Source organism: Copadichromis virginalis, linkage group LG4 (assembly GCF_057382275.1).
Source record: "Copadichromis virginalis isolate Kocher_CV1m ecotype Utaka linkage group LG4, C_Virginalis_male_GT1.1, whole genome shotgun sequence".
Classification (NCBI taxonomy): Eukaryota; Metazoa; Chordata; class Actinopteri; order Cichliformes; family Cichlidae; genus Copadichromis; species Copadichromis virginalis.
This window is the reverse complement of record NC_140621.1, coordinates 21,447,452-21,474,682: the sequence shown is the minus strand read 5'-3', so window position 1 is coordinate 21,474,682 and position 27,231 is coordinate 21,447,452. Positions and strand designations below refer to the sequence as shown.

At 41.4% G+C, this 27,231-nt stretch overlaps 1 protein-coding gene across 6 annotated transcripts; it reads left to right on the top strand.

Annotated features, from left to right (window-relative positions):
* Positions 1-218: 218 nt before the first annotated feature.
* Positions 219-27,102, top strand: sun1b (Sad1 and UNC84 domain containing 1b). 6 transcript variants are annotated; one of them, XM_085454190.1, is made up of 23 exons: positions 3,039-3,390; positions 5,731-5,828; positions 14,696-14,896; positions 15,668-15,912; positions 17,074-17,346; positions 17,477-17,611; positions 18,047-18,175; positions 18,835-18,918; positions 19,598-19,708; positions 19,857-19,976; positions 20,079-20,172; positions 20,900-20,958; positions 21,472-21,662; positions 21,798-22,073; positions 22,170-22,262; positions 22,628-22,719; positions 22,823-22,967; positions 23,080-23,394; positions 23,542-23,626; positions 24,681-24,796; positions 24,902-25,069; positions 25,163-25,255; positions 25,365-27,102. In XM_085454190.1, exons 2-23 carry the CDS (start codon positions 5,752-5,754, stop codon positions 25,479-25,481), a joined length of 3,219 nt encoding a protein of 1,072 aa, XP_085310316.1. In that variant the 5' UTR covers positions 3,039-3,390; positions 5,731-5,751; the 3' UTR covers positions 25,482-27,102. The 6 variants fall into 6 exon arrangements, with proteins under 6 accessions (XP_085310319.1, XP_085310316.1, XP_085310315.1 ...); XM_085454189.1 differs by lacking the exon at positions 3,039-3,390 and adding an exon at positions 5,242-5,327; XM_085454193.1 differs by lacking the exons at positions 3,039-3,390; positions 5,731-5,828 and adding an exon at positions 219-362.
* Positions 27,103-27,231: the final 129 nt, after the last annotated feature.

Below are 27,231 nucleotides of genomic sequence, written 5' to 3'. Positions count from 1 at the left end.
AAGCACCGATTTTGTAAGTTACTCAGTAAGTTGCTTGACAAGCGAATTCCTTTAAACTAAACAGGGCAAATGTTACAGCTTTAACTTTCTTATCCACGCACGTGTAAGTGACGCTATTTTCAACCGCCCATTGAATGGGCGGTCGAGCTGGCTCCCGTATATGGTCATTTTTACCATATATGGAGTGACGGTGGTGACGCGCGTGCTGCAACGGAAAAAGTGACCGTGTGCGGGAAAGGCGAACGTTAGAGCTGGGTCCTCTTTTCGGGAATGTGAAGGTACAACTGTGAAAGCTGTAAGCCGGCTGCATGAATAGACCATCCACGACTTTACCGTCAGTAACCCGCAGTCACTCTCAGCATGTGAGTACACTCTGCCCTGCGAATGATGTGTGCTGCTTTTAGGCGTGCTGTTCTCAGCTCTCATGGGAAGCTACACAGATGATCTCTAGTATTAAACTTGCTTCCGTGTTGCATCCATCTGGTGTTTTGCGTTGTGGAGAATTTTACTGGTGGGAAATATTTAGTCGTAAAAGAAAAATAATAATACAAATAATGTATGCACTGTAAATGACGCCTGTGGGCACGACTGACTATTATAGAGGCTCACATCAGGACAAGCGAGGCTAACTTCTTCTTTTCTTTCCACAATGGTGATTGTGGGCAGTTGGTCCGTGAACTGAACACAGACCAACTGCATATTATCAGGAGCTTTCCACGCAGGCGTAGTTAAACCAACACTTCCACAAACCTTTAGCAGAGCAAAAAGGATCCACGTGAAGAAGCGAGAGACTTGACAAGTGTACACTTCCGTTTTCGTAGGAAGTGGCCACACACTCGGACTTTGTTTTCTTTTTTTTTTTCTTTTTTTGTCAAACCCCTTTTATTTTACGACAACCACTTCTGACTTGCTCATGGGTCCTCCACACTCACATTTTCTACAAGTTTTGTTTTCTATTTCCTGATCTCAAACGCACTTGCACGAGACATAGTAATTAATCATTAATATTTAATGATGAAACCGGAAGTGAGTGGGCTTGCTCCTTAGTTCTTGAGCCCACCTTTTGTCGCCCTTGACGCTAAAACTTACAATTAGATCGTATCGAAAGCTCCCATAAGGTGAATACACTGTTGCTGTGCAGCAGACTGTCCAGCAGATGGTGCCTCTCTAAAGCACGCCTGTTCAGAATGGGATAGAGATTTTAGGTGTCTGATATGCCTCTGTGGGAGCTTTCTCTTTCAGCTTATCGTCTGCAGAGATAAGACTATGATGTTGAATGATAAGTGCCACTAGCTTCCAAAACATGCATTATAGGTTTTAGTTTTAAAAAATCAAAGGTAAAAGTGATTATGGTGCAAAATCCCCTCTTTTTGCACAGTATAGTATTTAGCTTTATGTCTACTGTTTCTCTTATCTAACCCAGACTCCTGTTGGACATGATTGGAAACTTTGGTGGCTTCATACAGGAACATAATAATTCTAGGGCATGTTGAAACACAAAATCCTCAGTAGAATTACAATGTAGCATAAATTTCACATGATAAACTCAAGTAAATGCCTTACATAGTAAAGTAGTGAGTATTGTTAATATCTCCTTTTGTAGAAGGCTGATCTGTCCTCTGCTGCTCTTTCTTGTGGTTTCACCTGTTCATTTTTTTGAAGGGGGGTTGGGTTGGGGATATTTGTCTTATACAAATTGAGAACCTACAGTATATATCGTGCAAACCTGACTCTTTGTAGGAATCCCCCTTACAGTAACCTTTCCATTTTGCTGTGAATTGGGCTGTGTTTTATTTCCTCTCTTTGCCGCATGCTGCATTAAACGGTAACAAGGTTCTTAGCAGTGTAATTACTCATGATCCGGATTTGATTGTAAAGTGGATTGTTTGATTTGGCAGTGTGAGTGACTGTATTGGTAGTGATGAAGCTTATGTCTCTGAAAACCTACAACTTGTTTGTAGGTTTTCTTGCCATATTCTCACTTCTCTTATTCTTGTGCCTAAAATGAGCCACACCCTTTCACTTTAACTCTTTACTGCATGAGACTTGTGAAGCACTGAGCTTCACGAGGCTCAATAAAGTAATAAAAATGGCTGATCTTTGATTTTTGCATGTAGAAAGTGTGGGATTTGCTTTACAAGCTGGTGGTTGGGTTATTTTGTTTAGTTATGAGTATTTTAACGAGTTTATTTTCTTCCATACATCTACAAGTGTCATGCATTTCCACACTGTCTTTATTACGCCTATGAGGCAAGCTACCAGTGGACCTTCACTTGATAGTATTGGTTTGTGTAAATGATAGATAGATTAGATAAATTCAGCTCCAGATATGCAACCATACCGACTCTTTCTTTTAGTCAGGGTGAAATATCCTGAATAGAAAACCCGTGCAGACATGCAGGCTGTTATAAGCAGTGACTTTATGCACTTAATCATTTACAGACTAACACTTTTTTGTGTTGGCATTAGTCATTGTGCTGTTTCAACATGACTGAATGCACAAAAACACCTTAATAACTTTGGTGTAATCCTGCTTTAGAGGGTTTGTAGTAACAGCACAGCAGCAAGTGCCAGCGTTTCCCTTTCCCTTCACAAGTTTGTTAATGGTGCATAAAAAAAGACGGGGCTTCTCAAAAGTCTGGTGCTTTTAAATATAATCGTTAAGATCCGCATTTTCTCACTTCCTTCACCAGCCTCGTCAGGATTGGCTATTTCCCCCCCTCCTTTTTGTCACCTGCTCATCTCCACTCTTTCACCCTTCACATGGAGCAAAAAATACAAGTGGTGGAATAAAATGTTAAACAATAATTTATATGGAGGTCAGTGAAAATGAGCGAGTCTTATTTTTCTTATTTAATATTTCATATTACAAAATTATTATAAAGAGAGCCTCAGCAGCGCTGTCATGAATGGATCGAGCTTCCTTTAAGCGGCAGGTGTCATGCAGGGATTTCTAGTTGAAACAAAAGCGTGATCTCCGTCAGTGCACGGAACACCGAGCAGTGGCTCAGCAGATGCCGTTGCAACGCCGCTTTTCCTCCAATAGATTTAAAGTGTGCGCTCTGGCCGACAATGGATGGTCTGGGAGTGGGAGGATCAGCTCAGCAGCGATCCTTCTGGCTTTGTTACGCCCGGGAAGCCATTTTGGAAATCTGCTTGTTGTGCACTAGCACAGCAGTCTCTCGCCACTTGTAAACTTTGGCGTATTTCTGTGAGAAAATAGCGTTGAAGGATTTGTGGATCCGCAGTCATAAATAAGCCTTTTGGGGGTTCCGCGCGTCGGGATGCTGGCAGAAGTTTGCGCATGTTCCCTGATAGTACTGTGTGGATCTTACTCATTTGGATTACGCTCTTAAAGAATAACAGCATAAATGGAGCCTAACAACGCGGGCAAGTTGACCAGCTGCTTTGAAAATCATATTAATGTAGAAACTGTTTTTAGTGACAGTGTGTTTGCATTTTTTTTTTTTAAATTCGGATCTTCGCTGCGCTCCTTTGCCAACAGTTTTGACAGTGTGCGCAATTTTAGGCCTGATTTTCTACGGTCGTTTTATTACATCTGCGACAGTATCAAACGTTAGACGCGTTCTCAGTGGTTAGTAGTGATCAGTAAATGCGTGTTGTTTTTACAGATAAATCTCAAGTTGACCTGCACGATGAGCAGTGTGATTAGCGCGTCGTTGCACAAGCCTGTAAGTCAGTGACGGCGCTGTCTAAATACATCCAGCTTCTAAATTTAGCACGAATGTAAGGGGGCTGATATGTCATCGGGCCTGAGCGCAATACAGTTAGAACAGGAGTACACATGTGCTGTAAACAGTGTTAGTGTATTACTGTGTTTTGACAGTAGCTGGAGCAGTCACAGGACTCAGCTGTTTGCGCTGTTCGTCGCACACAGTTTGCGTAAAGGAGGCAGCAAAAAAATAAAAAGGGAGATGTGCGATAGTACTGTGGGAAAGGTGTAAAGGTGTCACCGTGTTGCATGTGTTTGTTTCTCTTGTTACTGTTCAGCTTGTCTCTTGGTGGATTAATGCACCGTAGGGGAGATTATTATTTAATTTCGGAGTGTCCACATTCAGCGCCTGCGTCATGATTCAGCGCAGTGCTGACATGTTGCAAAAAAGGAAAGAAAGAAAAAAAAACAACAACCCAAAACTAATCCTGGCTGAATTTAAGTAGTCCCCTTGGCTTTTGGGAATTTGTTTCCTTTTATCCCGCTTTTCGGCTTGGAGACTTGGATGTGGATTTGAAATCATGATTAAGATTATGGTGTTGAGAGTTTGGTGCTGGGTTTTCAGTAATGGCCATCTGTTTTATTCTGCTGCTCTGTCTTTGAGTTGTTGAACAGAAGTTTGAGTCAGACTGCCACATGCACAGAATGCCATCTAGAATAGTTGCTCTGTTGTGGCCAGAAACCTCCAATCGGACACTGTTATTGCATCAGTTATCTCATTTAAAGCTGTCTGAGGCACCTTATACTCTGCATGTAGCTTTGTGTGGTGAGGTCGTGGAAGTGATCCATTTGAGCCAAAATCTCACTCTTCAGCTTGCTTAAATGCTCTGTTGCAGGCAGCTTTTTCTACCCTTGGCTCTGTATGATATCATTTAGAGTGCATATCCCTACTACAGCAATCAGGGACACTCAGCAGTCCCACCCACTTGCCAGTCATACCTTTCGTATGCAAGTGTGAGGCCATTGACGGAAAGCAGGCTTAAAAATGGAGCTAAGATGGCTTGTTTCAGGCCGTGGATGGACTGCAGCTTTTCATCACAGCCCAGTATTTGAATTCTGCATGATAATGCAAATCTAAGCTACGGACACATTGGGTCCACTTTAATATTGACATGCTCGCAACAATACACAACTCTTCAAACTGTTCACCAAAGTAGGAATATTTGCAGAACTGCTGTGTTGGAATGCATTAATCTTACCTTGGTTAACCTGAGAAACTTTCAACTGTGAGCATGTGGAACGAAGTATTTGTTCAGCAGTTCACACAATGCAGGTTTCACTAAGAAGACCAGCTGTTTGGCTTTAGACTTCCCGCCCATTGCCTTATAAATCAGCCCCACCCCTTTGTGTTTTACTGGGTTTCATAATACTCAGCTTACTCAAGTGCTCACTGTAGCTGTAGCTGTGCTGGTGAGGAGTCCTCCTATTACAAAGGGGAAGAGGATCGTCATTCTTTGGCCTGTCTCTACCAGCCTTTTCGATCAGCTGCTTGTTTTCTTTGTGTCCGGAGGAGAAGAGACGAGTCATTCGCTACAGCTTCACTGGTGTCCGTAGCTTCTGTCATCTACCAGCGTGAGCCAGCATGGAGGAAGAGGTTGGCCAACTCTCAACCACAGGCAGAAACACAGTAGTATTGTTTTTCAGAGGAAAAGGAATGTCCAGCAGCTCTCATTAGGGTCTTGCCCGCACATGGCTGTGCAGCACAGCACTTACTGGCGGTTGTGTTTTCTTGGAGAACAGCCCAGTGAATGGAGCTTGAATTGATTTGGGAAGAGGCAGGAAATTTGCTAGTGCTGTGTTATTTTATAAAATGTAGATGCAGTTCTGAATCTGTACTCGAAATGCAGTTAAGCTGTGGCGCAACTCGAGCTCATCATTTCTGCCAGAGACAAACTGAACAAAGCGTTTTGCATTTTGTTTTGTGTGTCTGTGAAGTTGGTCTGTTCTTGTTGTCCTTGGCTAAAATAGTCCTTTGCCTTGAATCCTAACTCTTGCAGTCTAAACAAAGAAGTCTGAACATGGATTTTTCCCAGCTGCACACATACACGCCACCACAGTGTGCTCCAGAGAACACCGGCTATACTTACTCTCTCAGGTGAGACTTCAGCGCTGCGCTGCCGTAGACTCGCTGCGGTACTCTTGCTGCAGCATCAAACATTCAGGCCCACAGCATTTCATTCACACCTTGCATGTCATTTGTGGCTGCTGAGATCCTACTGGTGCATTTTAATCAGAGTTGTCCAAATACTCTCTCTTCTGTTTGCTCTAGTCCATGAACAGAATATGCTTGAAGTCAAACTCTAATTCTCATGTAATAATTTTTCTGTCTACTTGGTTATGACTTGCATTTTATCCGATTTTATTTCCTTACTGAAAATATCCATCTGTCCCTCAGCTGTTTGAAAGTTGAGAATATGCACATGATTTGCTTTTCATTTAAAATAGAAATGCCTTCATTTATAAGAACAGCATGAGATTGTTAAGTGTATTTGCTCCTCAGTACATTTCTGTGCTTGAACTTGAGGTTTTAGTAAATCTGTGGCTGTAAAAATATCATCTGGTTGTGGTTTTGATGAGTCAGCCTCACAGTTCAGTTGTGCATTTCGTGCTTGGTGAGCAGTTGAGAAGCCTTGCGCAGAAATATATTGTCTTGTCTGTACGCACTTTTCGCTATATTGCAAAATCAGCGTGGCAGTTTAAAACTTTTCAATGATTTTTAGAAGAAAAGAGAAGAAGTCGTGGTGTTTTGAATTTATTGTCGGAGAGGATGCTGTCCATACGTGTGCATGCATGTAACACCAGCCTCTCCCATCGTGGTCCTCTTCCACACCTTGTTTCTTGTCAGTCATCCTGGCTTGGGCGTGGTTGACATTACATCAGTAAGGTATGTGGAGGAATCTACGACTCATTGCTTTCAGAACAGAGGAGCATTTGCAGAGCAAGAAATTGTAACTTCATTGTGCCTTTCCTCGCTTTAGGCAATGGGAGAGTGATTGCATGACTTTTAGGAGCTTCTCAATTGAATATGAGAGTATGAGAGAGTCTTGTAAAAAGTCATGTTCGAACAAAGACCCCTCATTTGGTTTACAGCTTCTCTTGCAGAAATGCAAATCACATGGTGAGAAGTGCACTAAGCAGATCCATGTGCTCTTTCCCAGCCAGCAAGACAAAGTCAACAGCAGCTTCAGTAAATGTGTGTCACACTAAGTTGTGTTGTTTTCATTATGTATTTGATGTGTCAGCAGGTGGGATTGGGATTTATGGACAGTGGTAGTTGGCTGACTAGATGTTTTTTACGTTAAGCTTTTAGAGTAGCAAGTAATCTCTGATGCTGTATTATAATGAAAATGACAAAATATTAACATTCTTCAGATTTCAGGTCAGGATTGTGGCACACAGGGTGTGTTTTCAAGTTGTGTGAAATCCTTTCCTAGTAATAAGTCTCATGAGTCACAGTCTCTAGACTGAGGCCAAATAAGAAGAATGTACAAAAGCTTGTTTGACTCCTCACCCAAGTCTGCAAGGTAGACTTGAAGGGCTCAAACACGCTAATCATGTTCCTTTGAATGCAGTCAGCTGGGGAGCTATTAATGAACCTCCCAGTCAAAGCCGTGCCCGTGATCTCAGGATTAGGCTAACAGTTTATGCTGCTTGACTAGCTAGTTGACTGATCTGTTGTTTTTATTAGCCTGTGTCTACTGCAGCTCAGAGGCACTAAATGTTGGCGCTTGCAAATAGCCCCTCATGTGTTCAATGTGTGTGTGTGTGTGTGTGTTTGAGTGTGCATGGTCTACAGTGAATGCAAGAGAATAGCACAGAGAGGGACAGGGTCAGGTGACAGAAACCGTTGGCCCATCTGTTGTCAAAACTCAAAAGAGCAGAGACAAGTTTTGTAGCAGTTGATAGTGCTAGAGGAAGGGGCTTCCCTCTTACCAGGAAGAGACTGTTACAACATGGACCCAGCAGTCTGAGTAATACTGTATGTGCTCCCAATGAGAGAAATGCTCGTGCAAATCTAATTTATCACCAGACAAGGTTTAAGTTGGGGAATTCCCCAGTGCCTACACAGCTGCTACAATGTAGAGTGAGCCTCAGTCCAGTAAAAAGAGACTTCTCAATAGTCTTTTCTTTTATGTTCTAAATCAGGATACTTTGATTCATGCTCCGTAATCCTGATTATGATACCTAGGAAATTGGTTCCATTCTTTTTGACACTGTTTTAGATGATCAGAATCAACTTCCTGGAGAGTTTAACCAGGGTTTTCCTGCTGTCATCAATATTAAAAAATGTAAACAAACATTTGTTCAAAAAACAAACAGAAAAACCCTCCATCCATATAAAAATGCAAAAATACAATTGAAGCTTAGAGCATGCTGTTAGGAGTGACACAGCAAACCAAAACCACAGCTGAAGGACTTTTTAAAAGGTCCATATTCAGTGTCCTAAAACTGTTGAGAAGAGGGAAAAAGGTAAAGGTAAGCTTAAAAAAAAACAGCTTTTGCATGTGTGAACAAGGCTGAAGTACAAAACACCACAGACTTTGTGTTATGTCTTCTCTTGAAATATTGTTTAGAGTTGGGTGATATTTATGTGACTAGCCCAGGAATAGTGATGTAGACTCAGTCCTCTTTGTTATTTCTGAAGCCTTTTCAGATAACTGCATATTCTAAGCTTGAAGGTTTAACATCATAGATTTTTTTTGCACATTTTTCAGCCTTTTGACTTGATAAATGGCAAACAAGAACAATTGCACTTTACAGGCTGTGACTGAGAATTTAGTTGCACCACCTCCAGAAAAATGCACTGAAAGCAGGTGTGTTTGTAAGTGTTGACTCTTAGAGACCCTCCATATTTTATAGAAGTGGAAGTAGGTCAGTAGGGCTGGGGCTTCTGTTTGGGGGCTTTTTCTCCATCAAGTGATGGTTGAAGTGTGTAAACCGTAAGCAGCAGGCTTGATTGAGTACTCTGATACTATATAGTGCTATCTGCAAACATTAGCTACACATAAGCGATGAAAAATAAATAAATAAATGTGACAATAACAGATAGAAACTCAGCCTTCTAGCCATGGAAACATTTTTTTAAATACAGATTTAAACAGATTTTTTTTATTATTATTAATTTGGTTAAGCAAATTGATGCAAACATAAATCTGCAAGAACATACAAAGCACATTTTCTCATCAGATTTGTGCCTGCTAGTCATGCTCTGCAAGACCAGGTTCAGGAATACAACATGAATAGGGTGGGGCTGAGTGCACTGAGAGTAAGCTGGACAGTTGTTGCTCACCGTGCTGCTGCAGTTGTTTTGACATGTGGTCTGTTTTTTTTGTTTTTTTTTTTAACTACATGCACTGCTGCACAAGTGCCAAGTAAATGACAGCAGCTGGATTTTTAAGAGTTTAAGAGTTAGCTTTCCTCTTTTCTTGTGAGTGTTATCCAAACATTTCTGTTTCTTTAAACGAATAAAAGTAGAAATTTGAACCTTAAATCTTAAGTGCGTGATGAATTTGATTCTGCATAAAAGAAGCACTTCTGTTTCTGGCCTGTATTGTGTTTTTGCATCACAGCATCTGTCTGTGGACGTGGTAAATATCTAGCTTCTGCTTCTGATGAGTCTCTCTCCAGCCAGAGATTTGTTTAGGACGGTCTCTGTGGCAGCAACAGCAACATAAATTGGCACACTGTGGTGTTATAGCACGGATAGGAAAAGGACACCACACAGCAGGGCAGAGGGAGGTACTGTCTGTGGGTGGGCTCAAATGATCCTAATCTCAGTGCCAAATCCAACCCACCCAAACATATTTGGATGGAAATTTGAAGACTCTCAGATCCTGGATTCTGGTAACTATAGGCCTTGGCACTTAAAGGGCTCAGTTGAACAAAACAGGAAGACAGAGGGGGCTACAATTGTGCTCTGATTTCATATTCTCCCCACAGACTTTCGAAGGCTCGCACAACTGAATTTCCAACTGAAAAAACTGAGAGGAATACAATTTAAACACAATCAACACAATCCTGTAATATCACAGGGAGGAGATTTGAATAATGGAAACGAAATAGAAACGAGCGTCAGCCAAATAACTGCATCCCAAGTCTCTAAAATAGTTTGCTGTTGGCACCAATCTAATAACCCATGAACATTCAGTAGTAGAACTTGCAGTAGGTTCAATTTTCTTGGGCTTGCAGCATTCCCATATAACACATTTTGTGTTGTTTACAAGAGATGTAATGTTTAGCTGTGATTAGATTAAAGTGGCAGCCAAAGAAATTTTGATTTATGAGATTGCGGATGGAAATTGGACAAATTCAATTAGAAAATCTGATGTCTGAATCCACCTTTTTCCTTTCGAAAGTGATGTTCTATGTAAATGGTTCTTTTACGTGGTAGGACAGTACTTAAGACATTCAGGTGTGCACTGGGCAACTAACAAAATATTTGTTTGGACGACTTTAACTAGGACTTTTCATTTTTCTGAAAGTTTAAATCAGGTCAGCATGCCCCTCTTATTAGTGTGTGTGTGTGTGTGTGTGTGTGTGTGTGTGTGTGTGTGTGTGTGTGTGTGTAAACCTCCTGGCAAGCTTTTGACAAAGCATTGCAGCCACAACTGTGGTTTCCACACTGAGATTTACAACCCAAATGGTTTTTATAACCTCTGTTGAAGATTTGTGTGTGTTAGTGTTAGACAGAGGGTGCAAATGGTAGCCATCATGGGGCAGGGTTCTTACTAACTGGACATATTGCAGCAGACTTCAGCTGACTTCCTGCTGTGTTTAACTGTTTTTTTTTTCTGCACTTATCACAATTGCTTTGATCTCTTTTATGCTGTGTTCACATTTTCTCCTGCAGATGAAACTGAGATATCTTTGAGGTCTGAATGCCATTGGTAAAAATGACATTTTTCTTTTACTTTTAAAAAACTACAACTGTTACATTTTTATAGTTTTAATGTCTTACAAGCTAACCGTTCCTATAAAGGCTCATAAAAACTATAAAGAAGTTAAAAAGTGATAAAGGAACTAGACAAACGTTACAGTATAATACAACTTTTAGCCCTTAGCTTACATCTGTTCACATATGTCCCTTAAACAAGGTGAGCTAAATCATTCATTGCTGGACTTTAAATAAGGTTAATGAAAAACGAAGGGAAAAAACTAATTAGTGCCTCCCAGCTGATCTTTTTTTTTTCTTTTTTGTGCAATAAGTTTTTAGTGTTTTTAATGAAACCATGCAAAATTTGACTTTGATGGTATCAATATTTTCCAGATTAAAGGCCCTTGGAGAACATGGGGCTTTTAATGGGTTTATACGTTTTGGGGTTTTATTTATGTCATTTTTTATTTGCTGCCAGCATTTCTGAGCCCTCATAACTTCTTTAGTAGTGAAGATGGCCACATTTACTTACAGACATTTACTTGCTGTATGTGAATGCATGATGCTTGATCACAAAAATGACTTTATGTATTCATTCCAGTATTCGGAATTATTATTTTTATAATAACTGAATGGATATGCTCATTTTATTTGCTTGGTGTCAACAAAGTGTCTCCTTTTGTATTTTGTATGATGAGATTTCATACTTTTGCATACACTACGCAAAGCAGGCTTCATGTGGGAGGCTATTTAGAGATGGGAAACAAATTCTAGCACTGGGGGTGTAGACTCACCTGTGGTGATGTCACAGGAGTAACTTTTTTTCTGTTGGTGTGGCGGGATCATCTATCACTGGATAGATGAAGATGAAACCAGAAGTGACAATTTCCTGAGTTATTTTGGCAGCTTCTGCGATTTCTGCACTGTCATAAAAGAAAACAAAAAACCCTAAAAAAACAATTGGTTTTCTGTTTCAGTTGATTATTTTATTAAGTGGGATCAGTGGAGACCTGTCTTTCGTCCCATGGACGAATGCTTCCTGTATGAGCTGTAAGTTCCTTGCACTGATCATGCATAGTAAACAGACTCACCCAGCTACATTTACACCCGGATGAATGAATGTCATGACATAAAATATATATTTTGTGATTTTTACTTGATTGAAGGCTGAGCTTTAGTAATCTATAACAAATATAAACGGCTCGACTGCATAAGAAATGTCCAAAGTAACAACAAGACAAACTTAAGCTGGTTAAATGTAGATTCCAGTCTGATCAGATTGGATGTGCAGTTGTGCGCTGTAAGAAAGTTTGGCTGCGCCCACTGAGTGTGGGAAGATAAAGCTTTAGTCTTATGTAAGGAGAGATTCCAGGAAGCTGAATGTCAGGATGGAAGTGTCTTCTCTCTGTAATGTACTGCATGGCTCTTCATCTTTGTCTTCTTTGCTGTGTCCATCTCTATTTTTGTCACGGATGTGGGCCGTGGAAGCCGCCTGGGAGAGAGCGGCACATTAATGAATTTGGATACCCGATGAAACGAATCGCTTGTTTTTAAACTTTTTTTAAATTTGCTAAAGGAGGGGGTGGTAACCAGCTCTGTTTGGAGGTAAAAGCTTTGTTTTTATAAAAACCCAAATGGTGTTTGTTCTGTTAAAATATGCCCACATGGGGTTTCCAGGTAGAACAGAAGGTTATTAGGAAGCTTCTACCTGGCTGTAGGCTATGCAGACAGTTTCCTCGTGCACACACCCTGATCTGCCCTGTAACACTTGCTTCCACACCCCACAGAAACGTTACTAATCAAACCTGAATCATTATGCTTTGGTATGAAAAACACACTTCTGTGTGTGCGTGAGTTCTTGTATAAATAGGAATGAAGTTGTGTTTTGATAAGAATGTAACCTGGAAGCAACAGTTATTACATTTTATCCACTCCATGTTGCAGCTGTTGAAGTGTGGCATTCAGACATTCTCGCTGTGGACCGGAATCACTGGATTAACTCCTTTCGGTCATTTTTGGATCACTTTAAAAAAAGAGAATTGTCAGAGTTTGGGACTCGCAGTTGATTTGGAAAGGCAAATGCTCGACTGCCACGCAGCTGTTTCCCAATATTTAAATTTAAAATTTGAATAAGATAAAAAGAGGTGCAGGTGTGATGGAAAACTGATTGTTATTTTGATATTTAGCCTGCCTGTGTTACGGTACGCACTATTTTCTCAGGCCTTTGATTAGACAGTGTCCAGCAGAGTCCTTATAGTCTCTACTGAAGCTCTGTTGGGTCTGTTGTTTGGTCATTTTCACAGCACAGATGCTTATTCAGGGATATCAGTGCTGTAGGCATAAGTGGACAATGATTTGAGACAAAAATGTTTCCAACTTTTGATTCTAGTTTGGATTTTACTCAAATTTTACTCTTGCCTCCTACTAATTAGTGCACTAATGACAGTGCTCATTATAGCATTTTAAAACCTATTTTGCTTTGAAAGATTTGTAACATTTTTTTTACTTTTTGGTGTTTTACAGAAACCTCTCCTTGCTACCAATCCTGTGTATATGCTTTGCATTAGAAGATAGGTTAATTTCAGATCAGCAGGATACTGCCCCGGTGGTCATGTGTTCAAAGAAGGGCTAGTTGGATCAGCAGGCGGGAGGTAGAGTGAGGACGAAAGGACTTAATTGGCTCTCAGTGGGAGTGTGTAATCCTCTGGGTTTTAGAGACTGAGGGAGGGACACAGAGCAACCTGCATAAGATATAAACGTGCACAAATGCATGCAGATACTGCTGGCTTGGTCAGTCTCCTCTGAAATCATATGCCGCGTGTGCTCTGCAAGAGATATGGACAGGCCATAAAACTCGTGTTTACACATTTACAGAGTTTCCTTGTTGAAGTGTAACAGGAAGTTTATTCCCCGTCCTCCATTGAGAGGCTCAGTCCAGAGCTCCACCCTCCCCACTTGTGGACAGACTTTACAGATCGTGCTGGAATCTAATATTTAATTGATTATTTCATAAATTAAAGGAGAAATAAAATGCTTTTGTCTCATTAATCAGCAATAATAAATATTTAAAAGAGACAACTTTTGAATACTGTACATTCTGTCAAAAAAAAAACTTTCATTTCATTTGTGTGTCATATTAAAATTAGATTTTTTTAGAAGGAAACATTTTCTTAAATGCCTAAACAAATATTTTATGTTAATGCAAATTTTAAAAATATTGTTATTAAAGCCTTGAAATGAGTCCAGTCCAGTACACCAGCGCTTCTTTAGATGTAGCAAAAACTTTGCACTGAGGGTTTTGTTATAATCGAGTTCCTTGATGAGTCATTCAGACCCTACAGTCATGTTTGTGGTGCTTGTAAAGCATTAGTGCCTCTACTATTACAGAGAAAGATGGAACAGTTGTACTTTAAGGCATTTTCTTTTCGCACCAGCCCAGAGGCATTAGCAAGTTCCATAGTGTTCCAGTGTAGTCTGCAGTTGTTTGAATGTTGTCCTGGCTTAGTGCCTACTCTTCCAGGTGGGTGTGGCCCCGTGAGTCACAGCGAAGCACGGCAAACAACATTCATAGTGTGTTCTGACTTTCAGTTGGTTTTACAGGGAGGGGAGTAAGAGTCTCGTGTTTAGCCTTCTCGCATACTTTGGATGTTTACTGGGTTTGTTTGTCTAATTTTACTTTCAGAGACACTCTGTGCCTGTTCTTATATTTCTCTCTCCGTGGTGAGTGAGTCACTTCCTGTCAGGAGCTCTGCCAGTTGCAGGGAACAAAAGCATCACAGCTCTGTAAAAAGGACTGGGTTTGTTTTTTGTTTTTTAAAAAAGTGTCTCTAAGTTGACTAACTGAGGGACAGACATGAGTAAAAAGGCAGGATATCCCCATTCAGTATTGATTTGAAGCATAAAGGCACTCTCGGGGCTTGTTTGTCTCCAAAAGGATTCCCATGCAGTGGATAAAAGAAACGCCCTCTTTGTAATTAACTGTCATGCAGTGCCTTCTTTCACAGAACAGTTTTGTTTTCCTTCCCAATTTTCTAACATTCCCGCTCTTTCTGTTCTTCCTGCTTTTCTCTGTCCGCTCTCACTCTCAGCTCCAGCTATTCAACAGCAGCGTTAGAGTTTGAGAAAGAGCACCAGATAGCTCCTGTGTACGAGTCGCCCAGGATGTCACGACGGAGCCTGCGTCTCCAGACCAGTGCCAGTCACTATGGAAACGAGAACCTGGCTGATTACTCCCAGAACCACCACAGCAGCAGCAGCAGCAGCTACACCAGCACCAGGAGAGAGACACGGTGAGACCAGCAATGGGCACTTTTCCTCTTTGACTCTAACATTTAACTAACCAAAGAGTAAAAGAAGAATTTTAATAATAATAATAATGATAATAATGGATTGCATTTATATAGCGCTTTTCGAGACCCTTAAAGCGCTTTACAATGCCACTATTCATTCACTCTCACATTCACACACTGGTGAAGGCAGCTACAGTTGTAGCCACAGCTGCCCTGGGGCAGACTGACAGAGGCGAGGCTGTCATATCGCGCCATCTGCCCCTCTGGCCAACACCAGTAGGCGGTAGGTGAAGTGTCTTGCCCAAGGACACAACGACCGAGACTGTCCGAGCCGGGGCTCGAACCGGCAACCTTCCGATTACAAGACGAACACACACCTCTTGAGCGTGGCAATCGTGGATTTATTTATGTTGTTTATTTACGTTTGGTCATTCTGAATACCAACACAGACTGATTTGTGTCTCATGGCTTAGCTTCAGAATAGTCTGCCACTCCATCTACATTAAGCTGATTCTGTGGACTTTTCTTATCACGTAATTTTTATTATCTGTATTTAATTTGTTTTCTAATGCAGTTTTGTATTGCTGTTAGCTGTGTTTTAATTTTCTATTGTATGTCTCTTGTGATTATTGCTGGGTATTTATAGTAGTTGTTCTGCAGCACTTTTTGACTGCATGTCTGTAAAAAGAAACCACAGCTCAGTTGCGGGTTTTCTTTATTCCCACGCAATTACCAAACTCACAGCTCTGTTTCCCCTCTCTGCTAACACAGGACGCTGCGGAGCAGAAAGCAACAGTCCAGTTCCAACTCCCTGTCTTTATCCCTGAGCCAGGCCGCCACACCAAGGAAAACCCTCGCCTTCTCAGCTGCTAGTACCCCCATTAACAGCAGCAGCAGCTTGCAGCAAAGCAGCACAGCGTCTGATGCCGCTCAGATCACAGCCATCGTGGAGCAGCCCCATCTGAGGCAACGCACTGTCACTACCACAACAACAACTTATGTGGATGGACACTGGGGTAAGTTGGAATAAATAGCTACATAACAATAAAGACTCAATCGTGAAAGAGAATACTTCTGAAAAATCTCCTTTAATTAAGCATTTTAATTTGATTCCACAGGGCAGAATATACAACTGAACTTCCTCTCTGAAAAAATAAAATGACAGATGTTTTTTTTTTTTTTAGTTCCTAAAGACTCTATCAAAAAGAATTTCAGGCTTATCTTGGGTAACTGCTCTTTGTTGACCCTATATTAGATAATCTTGCATACCCAGAATAATTGCTCAGGAGTGGAGATATGACAGGATGAAGTGAAACTGCTGAGTTGGTTGAGAAAATGAGGCGGAGTAATGGTAAAACAAAATGTTCAGTCAAGTAAAAGATATGTTATTACAACACAAATGAGAATATATAAAACAAATATTTATGTTTGGGTAATTGCAGGGTTTTTTGTTTGGTTTTTTTTTTTATTAATTTTTTTACTTAATTCAGACATTTGAGTATCAGTTTTATTTTTGAATGTGAACATGTTTACCTGCTCCACGTGGGCACCTGAGATCCCCTGAAACTCCCTCAAAAGCAGCTGCACACAGATCTGTGGATGGTATCGTTTCAAATTTCATTTTTCTACAAAAACGTCTCTCACAGAGTGAGGCACATATCTAACTTCCTTTCTATCGTTCAGCGAGCTAAAGCAGCCAGATGGAGGCCGCTTACTGTGCGAGAGAATAACAGGAGACATTCTGTTGCTTCTAACTTTCTCTCTGACTGATCATTTCCACTCAGACATCTGACGTAAAATCACTTTCAGACATTATCATTAATGCTCGCGGAAGCTTCAGATATTCACTGTTGACTATCACTGAGTCTGAGGGGCGCAAAAGCCTGTAATCTGGAGAGACCTGTTTTTTGTTTTAAGAGGACTTTTCCAGAACTCCATACCAAAAAATGTATCTTAACAGCAGTGTACTCCAGCACACTTACTGCAGATTTATGCAATCTTGCAAGAGAGAGTAAAAGATCTTAATCCTTATTCTGCTACAGTAGGTTTTTAATGTTGCTGTGTGCAGTCAACTACTTTAACACCAGGAAAAGAATATGTAGCTAGTAGTTTAATGGTTTCCTTTGTGTTTGTTAATGAATGATTCATAAACATGTGAACACGCTCTCCTCCTGCAGGGCAGACTCCCAGCCACAGTTTATCAAGTGTCAACGGCGATGCCAGTACGTCAAAGTCCCACGCTGCGCTCTCCAATGGCTACATTTGCAGAGACTGCTCTGTACACTCTCAGAAGACGGACTCCTTTGTCACACAGTCCGCATCGTCATTATTATCGTCATCATCGTCGTCAACATTTCAAGCTGCCGAACCTTCCACCGATGCCCTCTCGTCAACATCATCACCTTTCACCAGTATTTACAGCAGAGACAGGAGTCGAAGGAACAAGACGGGTGAGAAATGTCATACTTAAATACAGCCATTGTTTTTATTGCTTGGATAACTGAGCTGGGAGGTTAAATGCATGTTTTCACTAAGTTGTGAAATGATGAGAATGTAATCAGTAGTGGTGTTTCTCTACAGGTGTCCTGGCTTCCATGTCTAACACGTGTATACGCTACAGCAAACAAGCCTTGGCCCCCATAGTGTCCTTAGTCACTGTGCTCTTCAACAGTGTGGTCTGGCTGGGTTCAAGGGCCAAGAGCCAAACAGGAAAAGGTACACAAAAAGAGACATTCTTTTGTTCTTCATTCTTTTCCCGTCATTTCCACATTTTCCTCTCTCATCGTTTGTCCCAACTTCCTGAGCCGCTTAGAGTGAGACTCTTGGTGATCTTGAGAGAGAACTGACTCCAGGAGCTTTTAGAGATGTGTGCAGCTAATTTGAAACCTCGTGATTTCTACCTCACCAGCCCTGTCACCATCACTCTGTCTCACTCTCTTTGTGTTTCATGTGTAACCTTATTACCTTTTCCTCTTGCTGGACTCTTTCCATAGCTTCCTGTTTTGTTTTTATCCAAGTGCATCTTTGGGGAAACTCCTCTATCATTAATGTCACTTCTTCCTCGTCTTATCACCAATATTTATCTGTAGCTTTTTGTTGAGTGTGTGCATTTTTGACTAACACTAAGAATGCGGACCGGTGTGTCACCAGGTGCCTTGACATCGTTTTCGGACTCGGTGAGACAAGCGACGTCCTCAAGTTTATCCCAACTGTGGCTATTAAAGCAGACCACTCTCCACAGGATGATGGGCCATGGGGCTAATGGATATGAAGGACAAGGTACCCACTGTTACTACTAAGGGCAAAGGTTAAAGGTCGCAGCTCCTGACATCTTCACCTGCTCTTGTGTTAATAAACTTTCCTGTTATAATTTCTTTTTTATCACTTCCTTCCTTCTTCAGCTCTTACTGTTTTGTTTGTTTAAGGAGAAAGGCGCCTCAAATGGAGATTTTTTTTGACGTTCAAGAATCTCTTCCTCATGTGTTTATGTCTCAACCTTCACTTTCACACTTTTGGCTTCTGTTTCTGAAGGAGGAAGTAAACTAAACACAAAATTAAAATCAAAACAACCATCGCCTGATTGTCAAGTGTCGAGTATGTGGCTGGTCAAGCAGAACTAACAAGGCTCTTTGACTCCAGCCACTTTATCAATGTGCAATCAAAAGTTTTAATTAGCAAAAAAAATTTATTTCCAACTCTGCTGCTGATCTAAGCTGTTTTTTTTCACAGCTGCAGAACTTTATCAACTGTGACCTTTTCACTACATGTGTTTTCTCCTCACTCTTCTATCTACTGCTCTTCATTTCCTTCACGAGGACTCCTCATCGTCACATTAGTGGCGTGCATTTTGCCATCCTCACACTCCGCCTTCCTTTTCATCATAACTTTCTCACACAACTGATAATATTGCTAATACATGCCCTGTGTGTATATTGCAGCTCACTCGAGCTACTGTGGAAGCATGAATGTGAAGGATCTGGTTACTGAAGATGCGTCACATCTTAATCTCAATGGCTCCCTGTGTAAGCAGGCACTCACACACACTCACACACATGCATGTGCTCATTTTCTCACACGTAGCATGATTGACAGAGTTAATGATATGCGTGACCTGTGTCTAGATCAGCGAGCAAAGGTTGTGTGAACTGATTTAGCTGGTCTGAAGCCCGTTGACCGACGTGACCTGCAGATGTTTCTTTGTCTTAAATGTGTGCCTCAGACTAATGTCGAGCCATCAGTTTACACAAAAACGTCACATGACTGACCATGGTCCAAGAAATAAAGCAAATTAATGGTTGAAAAGCATCTTGTTTTAGACTAGTAATAGGTGAAGTAGCTGCTGGATTTCACAATGGTCTTTAAAATTAAGAATAAAAGAAACAAATATGACAAATACCATTTTCAGTTGTTCTTCTGAGTCTGAATAAATTCTTAAATAATTAGAGACGACCTTTATGTCAGGAAACGCAGCTTTGCATGGTGCAGCATCTCATGCATTGCAGAGTTATATAGAATATGCATGCTCATGGCTTTTTAAAAAATTATAATATAATTTGTTTTTCATTTTCTTTATTTTAATTTGCTTTGCTTTGATAATTTGCCCGACTGCGTTTCTTTTTTTTTTTTTGTATGATTTCATTCACACATGCTTTTTTTCTGTTCATTCTGCGTGCCTGCTGTCCATCATTTGGGCTTACACAGGTGATGACTGTAAAGGGAAGCAGGTCTCTGAGACACACACCGTCCTCCTCAAACAGTCGTCTAGGTCCCGCCGACTGGCGGGGGCACTGTGGAGCGTCCTAGTTTATGCAGGTTAACCAGCACTTCTCTTATTGTTGATCACACCGTATACATTTACAGGAACATGTATGTTTTGATCATTCAGTTGCAGCTCGATCAGTTTATTGCTTTAGCTGAGTTTAGTGAATTAAACATTTCCCTCTTTTACCCTGTTTTGCAGGTCACTGCCTCCTCCAGCCAGGTTACTGTGTGATGAGAGCAGGCAAAGCTTTAGGTTCAGGTGTAGGGACGGCAGCACAAATGGTGCTCTCACTGTTCTGGATGCTCCTGGCGGCTCCAGGTCAGTAGCTCTTGTTTTTATTTCATCTTCTTAGAAATGTTCATTCTCTACTTCTTTCTTGCCCTCTCATTCTGTGTGTTTTGTATTTTTCTTTCTCAACAGTGAAGGCAGGCAAAGGACTTCTGTGGTTTCTTGCAACAGGATGGTACCAGCTGGTGTCTCTCATGTCTCTGCTCAACGTCTTCTTTCTAACCCGGTAAGAGTCGTCCTTCCTCAGCTGTCTTTCAGAATCTCGCAAGGAATAGAACAGAGTTTAACATTTAATCTGTTGAACAGCTTTCAAAATACTAAAATATCTACATTTGATTTTTCTAAGATAAAACTGTGCAATAATATAATGGGATGGATTTCTGCATTTTAGCTGCTAAAGGTGAACTTATTTTCATCAGGAGTTAGTAGAGGCCAAACACGGTGTTAAAAGAGAGTGAACACTGGACTTTCATCATGCAGCCAGAAACAAGACACCAGATAAATGCTAATGATGCCCTGTAACTGCTGTGTACACAGTTTGGTCAAACAAAGAGCTGTCAGGCTCAACTGAGAATCATTATAGTGAGTACGATCAGGTCTGACCTCCACTAGCAATTAAGTATGTGACAGCTTTATCCTAGGCTTTCCTCAGCAGTGCAGATACACGTTGCATATCTAATTGAAAGTGCTGGAAGTTCTGTTAACAAACTCTATGAACTCTCTAAAGCCAAGTTAGGTTATTATGTTGTTATTTTCACTCCCATCGAGTGACCACAGCTCATAATCTTCAAGCAGTAGTGACTGCACTGAGTAAGACATTTGCAGTTCTCATAAAGCCACATTTCCTGAGCTGTGAGAACATATTGAGTTATTACCTGGGGATTTTGCATTCATGCCACATGTCCTCCTGTCAGTTGTGCGTTGCTCTGATGTATGTATGTTCTGTGTTTCAGATGCCTTCCCAAACTCTGGAAGCTCCTGTTGTTACTTTTGCCCCTTTTGCTTCTCCTTGGTGAGTGCCTTATCAAATATCTAACCTATTTAGCGAGCACATATAGAAAAAGTGATCGTGTGGCAGTAGATGTTATAACCAGCACGCATCCCCAGAGTGTGGGACAAATCAAGTAGCAGATTCAGGTCAGCCTTTTCAGGGCTGTGCTGTGGTTGAGCTCTGCTCACACAAGCTCTACTCACATAACGGTAAATCACAAGCACATTTTATTAATCCTTTGTTTACTTGCTGAAATACTCCTTAGTGTACATGGCTTAGCCCTTACATTGTCATCACGATGGGCTTGCTTACTGCTGCTTCTGTAAATGAGGGAAGGAAATATTTAGACACTGTAGTCTTGCAGCTTCACTTATAAATGTGAATATTCAAATATCTCATGCCTTGTATTATACACATGACCCACAATTTGGACTATTTTGTATCCACAATGTTGATATGTTGACTCTGTAGGGTTTAGGCTCATATCAGTGTGTTGAATAAGATTTAACAGTGTTATCTGTGATTTGTGTGCAGCTTTGTGGTTGTGGGGTCCGTCCACTGCTGCCCTGTTTGCCTACCTGCCAGCCATAAACCTAACAGAGTGGCGTCCTGCGTCACCCTTCACCTTCTTGTCAAACTTGGTACCAGTTCCTGCCTCTGTACCTGGCCCTGCACCAGAGGCTCCCATGGAGCAGACCCCAGCCACCCCAGTCTCACAAGTATCGGTAAGGGAGAATGAATATATATATATATATATATATATATATATATATATATATATACATACACACACACACACATGTCACTACAACATGATTATAATCACTGATTGATGTTCATTGATTTATTTCCCTCCTCAGCCAGTCCTTCCCCCTGTGGCAGTCTCCAGTGTGGACATGGAGCGTCTTGAACGCGTCGAGCGTCAGCTAGCCCTGCTTTGGGAGCGAGTCCAGCAGGGTAACCAGAAGCAGGAGCAGCGCCATGATAACATTTTGGGTCTCTACAGCACCCTGAGGGAGCAGCTCCATACGCAGACTGACAGGGACAGCCTAGGACTGTGGGTGGCCTCCTTGCTGGACCAGAGAATCGGTGTGCTGCGAGGAGAGCTGGAGCAGGAGAACACACAGAGAGCGCAGGTAGGTGGATGACACAGTGCCAAAAACGCAAGTTAGTGCTGAAAGCTCAAGAACAGAGTTACAAGTGTTACATTTTTTCATTTTATTTTTTTGCAGGGTGCAGAGCTGCAAAAACAACAGCAAGAGAGTCAGGCAGCACGACTGGCTGATTTAGAGTTACTGCTCAAAGCTCTGTCTGCCAAGACTGAGGTATGTACTGCAGGTTTGCTGCTTTGCCACTGAGAACTTATAAAAGAGCATTAAACACTAAGTGCCAAACAGTTAAAATACTATAATATTTGTATAGTGTTGGAAAAATGGGTTAGACAGCCAAGCTGGTAAGAATGCAGCCCTGGTGTTAAGTCTGTATAAAGGGAACAGTGGTGCAACGTGAAATATTTAAACTTGCACTTTCTCACTGTGAAAGCCAACAGGACAAAATCACATGTCCTCCTTGAAAAAATAGTATCCAGTATGTATCTTGTCACTTGCAGTTTTTTAAATATGCTAACCGAATCCTCCTGTTTTTATATTTTCTTCACTGCTTCCATAACTGTTTTATATGTGTGCGGCAGGAGGTGCAGCAGAAGCAGCAGCAGTATGAACATGAGAAGAAGAAAAGAGAGAAAGAAGCTGTCACTTCAGCTGCAGACACGGCTCCTGTGAGGTACAAGAAAAAAAAGGAGAATAAATAAACCTTACAGTCCACTTTTTTCCCTTTATTTTGTTGTTTGTGCTGTTTACATTTTGAGTTTCTGTCTCCCGATCAGTGTGGGCGTGAAGCAGGAGGACCATGACGCTCTGCTAACAGAAGTACAGAGACTTGAGGTAGAGCTGAGTAAAATCAGACAGGACCTGCAGGGCGTTGCAGGATGCAAGGGCAGGTGTGAGCAGCTGGACACGCTGCAAGACACTGTAAGTCAAATATTGACTTTTGTTTGGCTTTGTAAGACAATAATAGCTTAGCCTGCTTGTTCTGTGAATCCTCTTGTATGAGTTTTTAAAATTGTCCCCGTCCCGCTCCCAGATATCAGCCCAGGTGTCCTCTCAGCTGCGTAAGGAGTTGCAGGCTCTGTTCTTTGGTGTTGGTGCTTCCGGAGAGGAGCAGGGCAAGGTGCCCGAGTCTCTGATCCACTGGCTGTCCCAGCGCTACGTGAGCACGCCTGACCTGCAGGCTTCTCTGGCCTCACTGGAGCTTAGCATCCTGAGAAACATATCCCAGCAGCTGGAGGTCAGCAGGACCCAGACGGTGGTTGAGGCTGAGTCCAAAGCCAAGAGCATTGTTCAGACAGTAACCGGAACTGTCCGGCACGCTTCTGCTGCTGAGGGACTGACAGAAGAGGTAATGTGTGCACACTTACCATCAGCATCATCAGTTGCATTTACATAATCCTAGTTGAGCTCAGTCTTGAAGACTGTTACTTTGCAATGTTTTTTTTGTTTTGTTTTTTTAGGCTCACATGTCATTTTTATCTCTGCTTCTTATTAGCAAGTGAAGCTGATTGTGCAGAATGCTCTGAAGCTCTACTCCCAGGATCGGACAGGCCAGGTGGACTATGCCCTGGAGTCTGGAGGTAAGAAGGAGGAAATCTTTCCATTCTTTACACAAGTGAGTAGCTAAGCCAGTGCGGCTCATCAGGCTGGTTATTACATAACTCACGTCTGTGCAGTAATGTATCAACAAACTGATGTTTGGTACATGACTACTCTTATAAAAACTTTAGGTTGCAAGGTAAAGTACACTGTAAAATCTGAATGCTGCATAAATCACATTATATTTAATTGCAACACGTCTCTTATGCAATACGAGTGCAGGCATTAGCAAGCTCAAGGACACCAGGGTATTAATGCCAAAATCTCCATTGTGAAATGTGCCACTAAGCAGAGTGTTGACCTATATGGGCCGGTGACTTCAGCGTGTGTGTGCACTGAAACATTGTAACACTTTCATAGAAGAAAAATGCACATTATTTAATTGTAATGCTCTAGTTGCATAGAAGTAATGGCGATCAGTAAAAGCAGTCCTGGTGTTGTGTTGATGTTCTAACTGTTAAAAGCGGTATCGCCATGACTGAGTCGCTCACACACTGTGCAAAGATTTAAAGTTCACGTAACATCAGTGGTTGGAGAGTTCCCCCGGGCAACTAGTTTGCAGAGAGCATCACAGTTTGCTGGTGATTGCTGCAATAAATTCATCCTGTTGTCTCGCCACACATTGCCTCCTTAATGTGCATGACTGGCATCTCCTTTTTTTTTTTTTAACCCAGGATTGCAACATGCCAGTATATTAAGTTGTGATCAGTTCCATAAATGAGCTCAGACATGTCTGAAATAATTGTTACCGCCACCACTAGTTTGCCTTAAAGCAAAGTAGCAAGACATTTTTTTTAAAGTACAATTTTTATTGCAATAAGCTCCACGCTGTCTGAAAAACTGTTAGGAACTGACAGCAAGGTTTGGAAAGGTTTAGGTTTTTCACAGCACTGTGTATGGTGTATTTTAATATTAATGATTTTTTTTTGTGGACTTGAGAACGAAAACTTCCGGTTTAGTATAATTTCTGATTGTGTGTGTGTGTGTGTGTGTGTGTGTGTGTGTGTGTGTGTGTGTGTGTGTGTGTGTGTTAAGGTGGCAGCATCCTCAGTACCCGCTGCTCTGAGACCTATGAAACCAAGACGGCCCTCATGAGTCTGTTTGGCCTGCCACTCTGGTACTTCTCCCAGTCTCCACGTGTTGTCATTCAGGTGAGCCTCGCCATGAGCTGAATAAAGTTGCGTTGCACCAAATATAACCAGTAAATAGATAGAATCTGCTGATCTAAAAGCCAGTCTCTCTCACTCCTCCACTAGCCTGATGTGTATCCTGGAAACTGCTGGGCGTTTAAAGGCTCTCAGGGCTATCTGGTGATCCGGCTGTCCCTGAGGATCCTGCCCACATCCTTTGCTGTGGAGCACATCCCCAAGACCCTCTCCCCAACTGGAAACATCACCAGCGCCCCACGCAACTTCACCGTCTTTGTAAGAAACACACCAACGAAAACCATGTAATGAGACACCTTCTACTCTAAAGCAAACATCCCAGGTGATCACAGGCTGCTTGTTTGTGTTCAGGGTCTAGATGATGAGTATCAAGAAGAGGGAAAGCTGCTGGGACACTACACATACCAGGACGATGGGGAGTCACTGCAGATCTTCCCGGTTATGGTAACTTTAGAGGCACTTCTTAACATGATTAGAAATGTAAAAATAGTAATAATAATCACCTCAATGTTTGTCAGCAGTTCCTGAAATCTTCCACTTTTTTTCCCCTCAGGAGGAGAATGACAAGACGTTCCAGATAATCGAAGTGAGGGTGTTGTCCAACTGGGGTCACCCCGAATACACCTGCCTGTACCGCTTCAGAGTCCACGGAGAACCTAGACCTCACTGAACCAACCACCACCACAACCATACTCACTTATATATGATGCACCACCCCATCTGTACATAGCTCTCACTGACTTAAACCCGTAAAACTGAAGGGACTCTGCAGGAAGTTTGTGGATGTTTTGGATGAAAAGCAAAGAAGATGTGGATTGTTTAAAGCATTGTGCTCAGACCGAGTCATGAACGTAGTTTTTTGCGTAATTTTGAAAGAATCACAGGAAAGTTTGGATGAAGACTGTTAAAGATTGGGAGAATTTGAACCACAGAAGAAGCTAAGTCCCACTGCTACCCTTTTCAAGGCCTCTTGCACTGAATCAGCCCCCACCCCTGAGGGCACCAAGGCTCGCGGGAGCCAACAAACCCACCAGTCCCTCCTCAACACCTTCGACAAGAAGGTGGATGCTTGACATAAGGAGGGGGGCGGGGTTACAGACTCATCTCCACCAATTCTTCACACACCGTATCTGTCTGATTTTTCTTCTTATCTCTGTTTAACTTTTATTTTTTAATGTTTCACATCAGAGTACTATTTTCAGGATGAAGACCACTGCACCTTTGCCTGAGATGATATCCAGGCATGTCACTTCAATTTGTTGTCATGTCTCCACAGTGACTCCTACAGAACTGTTTTGGGCAGTCTGCAGGTCTGCACTCGACGCGTTATATCCACTACATTCTAATCTTGGCTTCATGCTTCCATATAGCCATAACTAAGACTTTTATTTTGGAACTGAACATGCTGCCTATGGATAAGCGCTGAATGTTTTCTGAAGCGGCGGCTTTGATGCAAGTTTCCTTTAACTACACAGCAACATTATAAAACCACTGACCTGAGCTCTATGTGACTAAAGTATTAGGAGGATACTCACTATACGTCTCATTATGTAGAGACTCGTAGTTTTTACACCATGAAATTACCAATGTTGAACTACTCCTGTCAATAATTTCGCTTTTTCTGTTCTGCTTCTATGAAGAAGAGGTTCACTGTCTCCCTCTAGCTCAGTTAATCGTCCTCCTCACATGAGCTCCCACTATTCTGAAAACCCTGAAGGAATGTAATCTGTATATTTTATTGTTGATAGCTGATCCTTTATAATATCTCCTTTTATCAGTGTTGCTTTATAAAAAACCAACATCCTGTCATTATAATTGTACTACTATTATTTCTTCTGTTACTCGTGGTGTTTTACTTCTTTGATTTGATTTTTGGGGGTGTTCATTTTAGAGGGTGCTCTGCAAGAACTTGTTAGACAAATGTTTGTGGCACGGGTCTTCACAATTTCTTTAAAATTAAGGGTTCTCTCATCAATTTTGGTTCAAAATACGGGAAAGTCTAAATTGTTATGTGTAAAAAGGAAAAAAAAAAGACTTTTGTTCACAATCTTATTTATTAACAAGTCAATTAGTGGCTGCAAGGTAAGACTTCCTGCAATGTATATTTTGTTAAAAGCTGTTCAGTGCATTTTGGAACCATCTTAGTTCTTTTGTTTGTTTGTTTGTTTGTTTTGTTTTTTTAAAGATAAATGGCTATTTTTGTTCAGTCATGAGATGACTTAACTGCTTTGGATTATATTCCAATAAAGACTTTAATTTTGAAGAAATAAATACATCATGGCTAAAAATTACTATGATGAGCTCTAACTTTTCCTCGTTTATATTCACAGCGGAAACGGTTAAGTGAATATGTTGTTGTTTGTTTGATCTTTTACATCATCATTTAGCAGGAGCATCTACAAGCAAAAATCTGAGGATCA